Source organism: Oryzias latipes, chromosome 17 (assembly GCF_002234675.1).
Source record: "Oryzias latipes chromosome 17, ASM223467v1".
NCBI classification, from domain to species: Eukaryota; Metazoa; Chordata; class Actinopteri; order Beloniformes; family Adrianichthyidae; genus Oryzias; species Oryzias latipes.
In genome coordinates, this window is record NC_019875.2 from 19610447 (window position 1) to 19623798 (window position 13352).

Genomic DNA, 13352 nt, shown 5'->3' on the forward strand with positions numbered 1-13352 from the left:
CAGATCAACTCAATATGATCATATCTTTTCTAAACCTGTCTTTTCACATCATGCTGTACTGCCTTTAAGTTACTCTTGACCATCCTTTAAAAGGGGCACATTAGGATAAACTGAAACATTTTTTAAAAAGTTACAACTTTTTTTTATTTTATTTTATTTTAACACTTAAGGCAACAATAAATTTGTAAGAAAAAGGTTGCTTTACATCTGTGTTAATCCTTTGTTCTGTTATAACTTCACATTTTATTATTATTATTTGTAAAAAACAGCTTGAATAAACTATGTGATGAGAAATATATTTGAATCTTTAATATTCAGTGGTGGTCTTGCAATATTTAGGATTAGAGAAGCTTACCAGCGTCAGAGAGAGTTTATCATGAAAAACTATAATTTTAGACTAGAAACCTTTCATTTGTTTCCATTCATGTTTCTATTATCTACATATAATCTTGGTACACTTGCATTTTAGGAGTTTTATCTGTATTGTCTTACACAGCAGCACTGTTGACTCTCTTGATTCAGAAAGCAGAAGCAAAACTATCGAGTTCAACAGTGAATTGCTTTGTTTCATCCAAAAGAGGGCAGTAGAAGCTAGAAGAAAATCACTGAAGTGCCCTCAGGCCACATACCCAGATGGAAGCTTTTTTAAACATTTTTTAAACAGCTGAACAAGGCCTGCTAGTACTTTGAAGTTGAAAAAAGACGGAAAGGAAAACTAACCTTGTTTATTTTGTTTTGCTTTACAGAATTCTAAAATGGTGCTGTTGTGTCAGGATCTGGATTCACAACACAAACAGAAAATAGATAAAAGATGTGCAAAAATGGAACAAAATTTGAAAAATAATATAATAAACATTACAAAACAGTTAAAAAGGTCAACCGTACTTAACTACAACATTTAAAATTGGTGACATGTGCCTTTCATTAGCTCCTCCCCTTCCTTCTTACAACTGCAGGAACAGGTGATTCTAATTAATCGATGATGAGAAAAATACAAAAGACAATCATTTATTCACAAAATTTAAATGAAAAGCTTTAATTCTTTATTCAACCGTATTGGGAACCATGAAGATTAACTAAAAAGATTTTGGTGAATTTTTTGTAGTTTTCCAAGAGACATGGAAATCTGTTCATTTATCTTAGATCTTAGAGTCTCACTCAGATTCAATCTATTGTAAAATTGTTTCCAGTGGTCTTTTAATTATGATTATACTGTTTTAGGGCAAAAAACAAAAAAAAAAAAAAAAATATTGTGTTGTTTTCTAGGAGTGTTTATGCAGAGCTGTGAACTGTTGGCGAGGAAGTAAGCATCCACCGATATCCCATCATTTAGGAGTTTTATCTGTATTGTCTTACAACTAAGTAGTTAGTTTGTGGTGAAAATGATTGTTACCATTATGCTGTTGATGCAATAAAAGAAAAGAAAACAGAAGAAAAGCATCTCACACAAAATTCTAAGTGTAAGTTTAACAACAAAACTATTTTGGAGGAGAAAGACAAAACAGGAAAAGAAGAACAGAATCAAAGGAGCTCAATTAGAGAAAGTCAGGAATGAGAAAAGGGACAGAAACGGGGAGGAAAGGCAAAGGGAGGGACAGATAATAAAACTGACTCCACTCCTTAGTGTACTGTTTTGTTCCATCATTCAAGTATTTTTGTTTCTTTTGACCCTCGTTCGTTCCTAAAAGAAAGTGAGTGATTAACAAAAAAGTGCAATGAATAAAGTTGTTTTTTTTTCCAACTAAAAATAGTTTATGTAAAATATTTAAAATGTTTAAAAATGTGGTTTCACTTTAAAAATACTCTCTTGACATTCTTGACATTGATGATGTCTAAAAGTGGACTTATTTTAATGGACAGACAAAAAAAAAAGATTAATACAACCGCTGCAGAGGGCCCCATGTTATTGTTTACTCGGGGCCGCCAAACTGTTAAGTCCGCCCCTGCACGCAGGTATATTGCGCCCTCACAGCATGGTATCTTTAATTCTGTTTTTTTTATTTCACTTCCTCCTGATTTTAACACGCATACTCGTCCCCCACGAGTATGCGTGGATCATCTACCCACTGTGTGTTCCTGTTAAATAAAAAGACTCGGAGTCAGCAAAATGCACAATGTTCGGTCATCCACAAGTTTACCTCCATTCCAGGTGCGTCCTTAAATAGATCAAGTCCTCGGGCCTTTACCGGTTATACGAGTGTGCGTGCCGGTTTGTGTGTGTTGGGTAAAAGGGGGGCGCAACCGGCTCCGTGGGGGCGTGGCGCGACGCGTTGCGCGTTACTAAGCGCAAATGTGGCATATAAGCGCCAAATGAGCTGCAGTGCCATGCAGCCTGCGGCACGGCGAGCAGGCTGAGGAATTCAACAGGTACCTCCCAAGCTCCTGGAAGAGCCCCAGCTGCCTGAGCTCATTTGGTCTGATTGATGGATTTAAATGATTTCTTACTGTGTAATAATCTTCCAAGAGGCTCCACATCTGGCATATTTCCGTATTTTGAATCCTTTAGGAGCTATTTAAGGTAAGCCTATTTTATGATTTATTCTTTTTTTGCATTTAAAGTTAACCTGCAAACCACCAATTCTTCATGAAACTGGTATAACACACGTGCAGACTTACTGTGCAACAAAGCGTGAAGGCTCAGTTTACACTGGTCTCTCTGAGTGTAGTGATGCACTGACCTTGACATGCACTCTGACATGAAAGCTGGTCTATTTGACCTGCTCCTGGAAGACCTCCATTATAAAAAAAGAAGGGATAACAGAATCTCTCAGGGTCTTTTGAGTTTGTTTTGTGTTTGTTCTGCAGACAAAAGCTGCATACAGGGATATTTCTTGGCCATGGAGAGGTCCCTGATTCTTTGCCCTGGCTGGGTCAAAGGTGCACTCCTGATCCCATGCTTTATCCAGACAGCCCTGGCTGTGGTCCTCACCAACTCCACAGGGCTGGAGTCCATTCTAGACAAGTACAGAAATAGAGACGAGGAGTGGTGGAAGGCAAGGTCGAGAGGGAGGAGGGCCATCAGCCAGGAGGACATGCATCTCATCGTGGACCTCCACAACAAGCTGCGGGGTCAGGTCTATCCTCCTGCCTCCAACATGGAGTACATGGTAAGAGGGATGTTCCTCCATGGCAGATGTAGATGCTAAAACATGAAACAAAAATGCCTGTAATTATTGAAATATTTGTCAGTTCTACACTTACAGCTGGAGAACAACGTGTAGAAAAGAAATTTGCAACTGAGACGTTTTTCTCTGAGCCAATGATCCAATCACAAACAAGCTATTGTATTATTTGAGTACATTTTAAAACTTTAAGGAATTATTTTTTTCTTTCCACAATGTTGTGTTTTCTAATTTTAGGCAGAAAACATTTGATTTACTCTAATTTTTTAACTTAGTTATTAATGTCCCACTCCAGTTATCTTTTGAATTATCTTAAAAGCGTTCCCAGTGGTCTTTTAGTTATGATTATGCAGTTTAAGCCACAAAAAAGTGGCATTTTCTAGGACATAGTTTCTGTAGAGTGGCAGTAGTTCTTTAGAAATTTGTCTCTGATTTATGGGCAGGATGTTGGTGTGGAACAACCCTGCCTCCCTCTCCCCTCCCTGTTGCTGAGAGCTCTCTGTTTACATGCTCTTCTGCTACCAGGGAGCTTGTGGCCTACCCTGCACATTTTCTACATCACAAATGAGCTCTTTTCCAAATTGCTCCTAAATCACAATGATTTTAATAAAGAAACAAGGTAAATTTTTTCATATATGTTCTCCATCATCAGAAAAAAGACCACGATAAAAACACGATTTTCATCAGAGTGGGTCTTTAACACTGTACCTCTAATGTCTTGAATGTTCTACTAGGTGCATAAAAGGTAAAAGATGTGGTTTGGTAATATGAGTATATGCATCTTACAACTAAATATTGAAGCAAACTGAAGCCGTGCATTTGGATTTACAGTTTGACGTGATTTCTGATTTCAGTTAGATTTAAAACAACAACTGTTCTTCATCTCTCCCCTGCTGGTTTGAAAAACACAGCCACAACTGGGAGCTGAAAAATGCCCACGTGTGGCAATTTGAGGGAAGTGGTTGAATCTGCAAGTGAAAACAGGCTGGACATGTAAAATACACGGCAAGAACACAGCAGCTGGACCACAATGAGGGACTCTTGGTGGCATGACTCACAGACAAACAAATAAAATGTTAACGGGAATTTCTGTTAGTTTCTCCCATTTTATCTTAAGTTACCATTAAAATGTAGCAAGTTTGATGATTTTTGTTGTGAAAAACTTGCACAGAGTAAAAAATTGGGGTAAATAGCAAAAGCCGGTGTTGAAAATGTATGAAAAAAATCGACATACTGTCTTTTCCCAATAGGTTAAAGTTTTGTAGAACCTCAGCGTTTGACATTTGTTCTTCATGGCATCTTTTAAACAAACCTCTGGTATGTTAAACCATCAGCTCCATTTAGATTTTCATTCATCTTTTGGCAGGACTTTTGTTTTGATAATAGGAAATCTGGACTGCGGTGTGAAGTTCTTCAAAGCACTGACAACATATGTTTTTGATCTTCAAAAGATGAACTCTGTTTGCCATTCTGAGTGAACATTATTCCTAAAATTTATTTGCTCAATCACTGTTTTTTCTTTTCCATTTTTGGGGCAGGTAGTGCCATAATGATCATTATCAATTAAGTAGACAGAAAAATGAGTATGTCCATTCATATATTTATTACTGAGAAATAAAACTTTTGTGGTCTAACATGAGAAAAATCGTGTTGTGGCTGCAAAGAAAAGGGTGCTTTCAAAATAAAAGCATCCTCCTCTGTAAAAGTTTCAAATCTTAATTTGGTGGTTAAACTATAGGTGTGTCCTTTGTAACCGGGCTTCCTCAGAGGTCCAGCGCTGAGTTGTTGTTTTTTTTTCTCAGAGAAAAGAAATCTCCTGCTAGGGCTGCTCCCTAAGCTAAAGAAAGCAGGATGGGGAAGGAAAGACAGATGAGATATGCGGGCCTACGCCACTGTTTGTCTAGCTCCGACTGCCAAATTTCTGCTTGCATGGGCTTGCTGTCTGGCCCAGACTCTGCCGCTATTGCTCCTACGCTGTTGTAATGCCCTCTATCTTAATTGCCCCGCCCATTTTTCTCCTCAACCTTCCTGTTTTGTGCCGACTCCATCACTTTTACTTCTTTGTTTCCTGTTTCAGCTCACCTAAAACCATGGCACCCCCTTGAATAAACAATTGTAGTGATAATTAGTTTCATGATGTGGTTAAAGGGTGTACCTTTTTTTTGTGAAGTTAAAACCGCGTTTTTATTTCTTCGAAGAAAAAAAAAAGGACAGGAAGTGACACCATAGGGTTCACTTTGCTGCGGTGACTTCTGATAATGTAGACAGCTGAGAATCACAACTATTTGTGTTAGATTGACCTCAGCACCATCTAAAATATGTAAGACCTTATAATAAGTCCATAGTAATCAAGATGCTTCTTTCAAATCAGATCCATGCTTTAGTTTTATCCCGGAGTGGTTCTGGCAGATGGTTTGAGGCAGCTCTGTGTTTTGTAAACTTCATTTTCTCTAGAATGTAATAAGGGATTTGAAGTAACCTCCACCTTTTTCTAAAAGCTTGGGGGAAGTCCACGCCCCCTTAAAAATCTGTCTAAATGTTTTTGTTCGACTTGTGTCCTTCAACTGTTTATGAATGAGCTGAATAAGGTTTGAGTTTCTTTACTGGTTTTAATTTGACTATTTACTTACTTTTTAATTCAATTTTTGTTTCAATTCAATTTTATTTGTATAGCCCAAAATCACAACAGTCGTCTCAATGGGCTTTGTGCAGATTTACTGTAGCTTTTTAAAATTAACATTTGTTTATTTTTCTTTAACCAGAGAGCCACAATGGAGAGCCACATGTGGCTCCGTTTAGCTGCAGGTTGCAGACCCCTGGCTTGGGGGCAGGTGAAGTCAAATTTGACAAGTTGTCATAGTTTTTCTTAGTGTGTAGTTCCAGTCCTGCCAAGTTTTGCCAAAGCGTTGCAGACTGCTCCTCAGCAACTGCATCATATGGTTCTGAAAAACGGGTTCTGTTTCATTCATCAGGGCTGCAGAGATTTAGAGAGAAAATAGGTGTTTTTCCTGATAAAATCTGAACAGAAAGGAGCAATGCGTTTGTCTTACATGTGAAACACATTATGGAGATCCAAATTTAAGCGGGACCCCACTGTTTTTGACGTGATATTTCATAGTAGTGCAGCTAAACAGTGTGCCAAGCCCAGAGCACACTGCAGCTATTCTTTTCCTTCCCAACAGAGTCAACAGTACATTAATTTTGCCGCAGCATTTAAATTGCCCATTCTCTTGGGCCAGTTTACCACTTGATTCAAATCATTGTGGGTGCCAATTGTTTAGAGATATTTTGGCTTAATTGCTGGTAGTTAAAACAAAGATGGCTTTGAGCCCTGAAAAAAACAGATATTTTATTTTTTTGTTGTTTTCTTTTTTTACCAGAGCTTACTGGAAACAAACTATGACAACACAAGTACACAGAATAGTTGCATAAAGCTGCAAGTTGCTACGGTAGCTTCTCATGTATGTGTTTGTGTAAGCAGAGACTGCACGTGTTTCAGTGGGGAGGCCCACTTCTGACTATACTGTGCCAAAATTTGCAAGACACATGCCTGAAAGTGCACTTAAAAGGTTCAGGGTTGAGGATTTTTTTTGCCGAAATGTGTGTAACGTGTGGGAAACTTGAGTGGTTGGTTACTCTTCACTAGTAGGATTTCGATTCATCAGACATTAACTACAATGTCATGTCACAAAATCCATTTCAATGCATGAGTTGACTTATCTTTCCAAAGATTGGATTTTTACCCAAAAGCTTGCAGAATTGTAAGGTTGTGCATGCTTTGTATGTTTTAATGCTGTGTCTTTGTTCTTCCCAGATGTGGGATTACGAGTTGGAACGAAGTGCGGAGTACTGGGCACACATGTGTCGCTGGGAGCATGGACCGAACCACATGCTAACACAGATAGGCCAAAACCTGGGAGTGCACTGGGGCAGGTGTGTTTGAACAATGGTCTCTCTAAGTTTCATTTTATTTCGTAGGTCACCATTTATTACCACACCAACACAACTTTAGAAAAAGCATCTTTACAACGATTCATGGAATCGATGCTGCATGGAAAAATGCTCATTCTAAGTCTCAGTCTCAAAATTCTCCTTGCAATCCCATCTATTTTGGTTGCCAAAGGAAAAAAAGGGGCTAGAAGGGTACTTGGCTCAGAGAGGGCTGCATTGACACCACACCACTCTGCCTCCATTTCTTAGGCTACGGTCACAAATACAACTGCTACCACGCAATGGGCATTATCACAATCTTCATGATCAGTCAGTTAGGCGGAGATGACATCAGCCAGCCAGGAGCAGCTCTGATTGGACAATGTGTAAATGTCTCCGGACTGAGTTTGTTTTTTCTTTTTACCTTATTGTTATTTTTTAGGGATCGCCCTCCAACCTATCATGTACAGGCCTGGTATGATGAAGTGAGACATTACAGCTATCCATACTCCCAGGAATGTAACCCACACTGCCCGCTCAGATGCTCGGGACCCGTCTGCACTCATTACACTCAGGTGAGAAAAATACAAAGTTACATTAAATAAAACACTTTTTGTTGAAAACTTATTTTACTAAGTGCTAAAAGGTTGTTATCTAAAGATTTATGGAATAGTTATCATGATTTTCAAGGCCTATATGGAAAAAAAGTCTTTCTTTTAAGATGCAGATGATTAATGGGGATGCAGAAATGCATCTTTTGATGCTTTTGATGATGATTCCTTTTGTTCTGTGAGTGTAGTTGGTGTGGGCAACCAGCAACCGCATCGGCTGTGCCATCAATGTGTGCTACAACATGAACGTGTGGGGAATGATCTGGGCTAAAGCTGTCTACCTGGTCTGCAACTACTCTCCTCCGTAAGTTATATACTGTACCAGTTTTTTTTTTTTTTTAAAGGGGGGAAAAAAAGTAACAGTGTAAAATGTGTCCTTTAACCTTTATTTTTTTATTTTTTTAGGGGTAACTGGTGGGGCCATGCTCCTTATAAATATGGAACTCCCTGCTCTGCCTGTCCAGCTAGTTATGCTGGTGGCTGTAGGGACAATCTATGTTATAAAGGTATTACATTTTTTTACTTTCCACCATGTTGTTTAACATTTTACACACTACAAAATCTCCCCAAATTGATTTATAAATCAATAGGATATCAAGTTCTCAGTCAGACATATGACATCTAGACATTTACCTAGATGGGGGGGTAAACAGGCGCCCACCTCCTGAAATTGAGAAGACAAACTTGATTGAACCTGAGCAAGAGCCGGTAAGGGACAGAGAACCTCAGCCAACACCCGATCCATCACCTAATGACAATGCTGAGAGAGACTGGACCGTCAGCACAGAGCAAATGTGTACGTTTTTTTAAATAACATTTCATATATAAATTGGATTTTTGGGGAAAAATCTAATAAAGACTGTGCTTGCTGTTGCTTTAGCCCAACAGGTTGAGTGTGAGACTAAGCTGAGGGACCAGTGCAAGGGCACGACCTGCAACAGGTAGATGTAGATTGAAGGGAACGACTAAAGACCGTCATAGAGCGGTGATGCTTTAATTTATTTAAAAAATGTGGCAAGCCTAACATGTGTGCAACAATTCTTTTTTTATCGTGTCCATAGATACGAGTGTCCACCTGGTTGCCTCGAGAAGCCTGGAAAAGTGGTTGGAACCGTCTACTATGACATGGTAAAAACTCTAACCTAACTCCCAGGTACCTGCTATGTATGTTAGTACTTAGGCTAGTAAATTCAACCTTTTTTTTGCTGGTTCGTTAACTCTTCAGCAATCCAGTGTGTGTGGAGCTGCACTACACTCTGGAGTCATTGACAATGATGGCGGATGGCTGGACGTGACGCGACTTGGCAGAAAGCAACATTTTACCAAATCATACAAGAATGGGATCCAATCCATTGGGTAGGAGACCATTAAAAACTACGAATCACATATATTTTTATTACTATTTAACTACCAGCTTCTAAGAAATTATTATTTTTATGTTTAAAAACAGGAAAAACAGAAGTGCAAACTCTTTCAAAGTAGACCCAGTACCTGGTAAGAGTCATTTTTAATCCTTTTTAAAATGTTCCGGTATTTTTGAATAATTTTCATGGCTCTTTTTTCCCCAGTAAAGGCTGTTACGTGTGATATGAACGTGGCAGTTTACTGTCCTTTCAAGAAACCTGTTCGCCACTGTCCCAGGTAACACGGTACTCTAACATCTGCTTCGCTGTAACTAATAATGTTGCAAACAAATTTTTCAGATAATTCAAGTAACCTTTTTGTCATAGAAATTTGAATATTTTACATGTTTGAGTTAGCATATAGTGGAGCAACAAAGTTTTTGGCAGTTATCAATTCTGCAAGTTATCCCACTTAAAAAGAGGCCAATGAGAGGTCTGTAGTGTTCATCATAGGTACACTTCAACTGTGAGAGACAGAATAATTAAAAAAAAGTTCAATTTATTTGTAAATTGTGCAGAAAGTAAAACCAACAAGGAAGAATTCTGTCCCTCACAGACAATTTCACTTCTTCTTTTAGCCCTTCTATCCTCCACTTGTAACATGTATTGGGGGACCTGTATAAAAGACACCTGTCCACACCGTTAAACAATCAGACTTCAATCGCTCTACCATGACTATGACCAAAGAGCTGTCTATAGTCTAAAAAGAACCATTAAACGAGCAGCTTGGTGAGAAGAGATCAATTCTATCTATCCATCTTCAGAACCTGCTGAATCCTTTTTGGGATCACAGGAGCCAATGCAGCTACCAGTGGGTGAACGCAGGGTACACCTCGAATAGGTGATCGGTTTGTCATAGGACCACACACTCACATGCACAATGCAATTTAGAGATACCCATGAAGCATGTTTTTGTATAGTGGGAAAAGGCTGGAGGGCCTAAAGAAAATCCAAGTATGAAAGAAAGGAAAGGATGAATTGAGTCATGTATGGTAAGATTTTGGGCAAAAACTTCCTATCAGTGAGGGCATTGAGGATGAAAGGTGGATTGATTTTCTAGCATGACAACAACCCCAAACACATCGTTCAGGCAACAAATGAAACGGTAACTTAAATATCTGTGACATCTCTTTAGCCCCACTGTGTATGAAAAATTAATGTTGCTTTTAGGACTAAATCATGAGTAGGATGTAAATCACGAGAGAGCTTGCTGTCACGGTGAGGAGGCTCGAAAGCCGGTAGGACCCAGAATGCAGAGGCGGAGGCACACGGTTCAAGGGCAAGGGGTTTAATAGAAACAAAAGCGCTGCAGAGCAGGATGACAAAACAAAACTAAAACTTACTGTGGCATGGCGAGGGACAAGGAACAAGGCATGAACACCATAACAGGGGTAATGGACCAACACAGGAGGAAGGCAGAGACGAGACTTAAATACAGACAGGGCAGACAAGACACAGGTGGACACGATCAGGGCTGATGGGGACCAAAGGAAGTAAAACTCAAGAAAACAGACAAGACAGGAGACTTTCAAAATAAAACAGGAAACAGAAACAAGACAGAACAAGGACCAAAAACAAGACAACAAATTCAAATCATGACACTTGCATTATTTTGAAAATCAATTGAATGTGCTTTTGTTTTGTTTTTTGACAGGTTGTATTGTCCAAGGAACTGCCTGCATAGCAGTCAAGCTCAAGTCATTGGAACAAAGTCTTACTCAGATGTGAGTGTTGCTGATAGATCCTTTACAGACCAGGATTGCAGATTTAAAGCCAGAAACCCCAGATTGTTGTTTGTGTTTGTTTGTTTATGGATTGGCAAAACCTTCACATTCCTGTTATTTTACTCTTCTTTTTTTATATACTCAATTTGACAGAAGATGAATTTCAGTTCAGTTGAGTGGTTTGTAAAAAAAGAAGAAAAAAAACTGTGAATTTAGGCTAAAGTTGCATTTCAAAAGCTGCAACAACTGTTTTCCTATTTCTTCTTACACCATGACTTATCTGAGAGCAAAAGGTGTGAAAACATTTCATTTTTTTGAAGTGATTTTTAAATGCATATTTCTATAACTCATCTATATGACGTCTTTTCTAGAAATCTAGTATTTGTAGGGCGGCCATTCATGCAGGAGTGATCCAGAATGAGTCAGGAGGGTATCTGGACGTGATGCCAGTGGACAAGAGGCAACATTACACTGGCTCCTATAGAAATGGCATCACATCTGCAAGGTAATTAGTTTGGAGTTTTTTCCAAATGCACTCACTACTCACTCCTCAGTGCAAAATATGGGCATTCCCCATTTTGGAGGGGGGTCTGAATCTAGAACTCCAGAATCCAGTGCCCTGAAATTTACCAGAAATCTAGTGTGTATAGATCCTGACTCAATTGGCAAAAAATAGAGCACCAAGCATTGCATTTTTACAATTTATATTTTGAAAAAAAATTCATGTAAATTATTATTTTTTAATAAATCATCCAAGTTTTCATCATCTGAACAATAGTCTTCATAAAATGTTTATATTTATTAGGTTTCTACTTATGCAGATGAGTGACGCCACAAATTACAGAGGCATTCATTTATGTATTTCTTTCTTACTGACAGTTATCTTACCCTATAGAATTCCGGCATAGCCTAATTTCTTTGAAATAAATGTATTTTAAACTTTGTGTATGTTTTCTGATATAACTGCATTAATTTGGCCTCACTGTTACTTATACTTATAAATCAGACACCTCATAAGACTATTAGGCTCATCCTTGATTTTTCTTTCTTTTTCAGTTTAATAAACCCCATCGGAGGAAAAGCCTTTAGAGTTTTTGCAGTCATTTAAAAAATAAATTCTTTTGATCCACTTTCTTAACCCGCTGAATCCCGTCATGGGTTTGCCGGAGCTTGTCCGGCTACTGTTGTGCGAAGGCGGGGCACACCCTGGACAGATCGCCAGCCCGTCGCAAGACAAAAAAGAAATACAAAAGAAAACATCAAAAAAGGCCACCTTACTTCCAACATGCTCATCCATGGTGACTGTTTGGTTCACTGCAAAAGTAAACAAGGTAGGAATCCCAAAACCTGTAGTCAAAGACTTCCTTGGAACCTCAAGGACTGTTTAATTGGGTTAAATTGCATCATGGGTAAATCACTGTCCAGTAAGTATGTAGCAAAGCAGATCTGGTAAAATGTAGACATATGTTTGTTGCCGCACACCGAGATTTATTGACATAAAACAAAATGGAATGTTGCGAAATGATGCATGGTACTGACTGCCGCACATTTTAAAAAAAAGCCATGCACTTTTCAAACTACAAAGGTAAACCTTTGGTTTAATCTGGTTACAGTTATATATGTGTAGTTCTATAGTAACTCATCAAACTTTCAGAAAACATTGTACATTTTGTATAAACATGTTGTAAATAATAGTATTAGCAATATTAACTTGCTTCTGTGGTCTCATTTGTTTACATTTCTAACTCACCATAGCAGCTGTACAAAGGAAATAAGCAACATGTAACTTCTGCATGCAAAATCTAATATATGCAATCCGAGCTTTTATTTTTTAAAAGGCAGAAAACAACATTATTGTAGTTTATCCGTATGATTGTAGATAATGGAAAACTTCTGTACCATGCTCCCTTTTTATTTACATGCAGAATTTCAAATGTGTTTTTATTAATGGAGCCTGGCTGGCCAGGTCTATATACAGTAGGCATGGCAGAATCATAATAAAGATTTTTTAAAATACATTTTATTGTCTCTTCTTACTAAATTCAATAACCCTATTGGTGTAAGATCTGTTCTTCCAATCCTTACCTTGTCGATACATTTTAATTGTTTTGCACACATTTGCAGACATGTGAGGTAAAGTAGCTATATGTTGTTGTCTGTCTCTCCAAAAATCAAAATAACCGTCAGACTCAAACCATTACATCTCAAATTCAGCTGGCAGAGAAACTTTAAAAGGAGCTTTCTAGGGAACAGTGGGTGTTTTCAGGAACTCTGGGTACCGCAGAGAGAGAAAAAACAGTTTCTGCTCCAGCTAGAAGATCTTATCGTGCTGTAGCCTTCGTACGATTCATAAAAAATCTGCAAGAAAAATGAAATATCATTACTTACAACTGCAATTATTAAGACTGTCAGATTAGAGAGATTATGGATTAACATTAGTTAATGTCAAGGACCAATAAAGAAAATATGTTGTGACATGTGGTCTTCATTACCTCTTTCACCTTTCAATGGCTTCCTGCATGGTTTCTTATCAGCTTCCTTTAAAGAGAGAGCAGCGTTTGA

The 13352-nt window shown here is 38.3% G+C and overlaps 1 protein-coding gene across 1 annotated transcript; it reads left to right on the forward strand.

The window, feature by feature from the left end:
* The first annotated feature begins 2265 nt into the window (after nucleotides 1-2265).
* Nucleotides 2266-12808, forward strand: LOC101169145 (cysteine-rich secretory protein LCCL domain-containing 1). Its single transcript, XM_004079135.4, has 15 exons — nucleotides 2266-2518; nucleotides 2806-3107; nucleotides 6937-7055; nucleotides 7495-7627; nucleotides 7852-7967; nucleotides 8069-8169; nucleotides 8301-8459; nucleotides 8544-8604; nucleotides 8725-8791; nucleotides 8889-9019; nucleotides 9114-9157; nucleotides 9232-9304; nucleotides 10721-10790; nucleotides 11162-11295; nucleotides 11847-12808. Exons 2-15 carry the CDS (start codon nucleotides 2838-2840, stop codon nucleotides 11896-11898), a joined length of 1530 nt encoding a protein of 509 aa, XP_004079183.1. The 5' UTR covers nucleotides 2266-2518; nucleotides 2806-2837; the 3' UTR covers nucleotides 11899-12808.
* The last annotated feature ends 544 nt before the right edge of the window (nucleotides 12809-13352 follow it).

What these genes read in the sequence shown, in the direction of transcription:
- LOC101169145 (XM_004079135.4), top strand. Translation starts at nt 2,838, where the DNA reads ATGGAGAGGTCCCTGATTCTTTGCCCTGGCTGGGTCAAAGGTGCACTC. An exon ending in CCTCCAACATGGAGTACATG is followed by an intron (nt 3,108 to 6,936) that starts GTAAGAGGGATG and finishes TGTTCTTCCCAG; the next exon opens with ATGTGGGATTACGAGTTGGA. An exon ending in TCTGCACTCATTACACTCAG is followed by an intron (nt 7,628 to 7,851) that starts GTGAGAAAAATA and finishes CTGTGAGTGTAG; the next exon opens with TTGGTGTGGGCAACCAGCAA.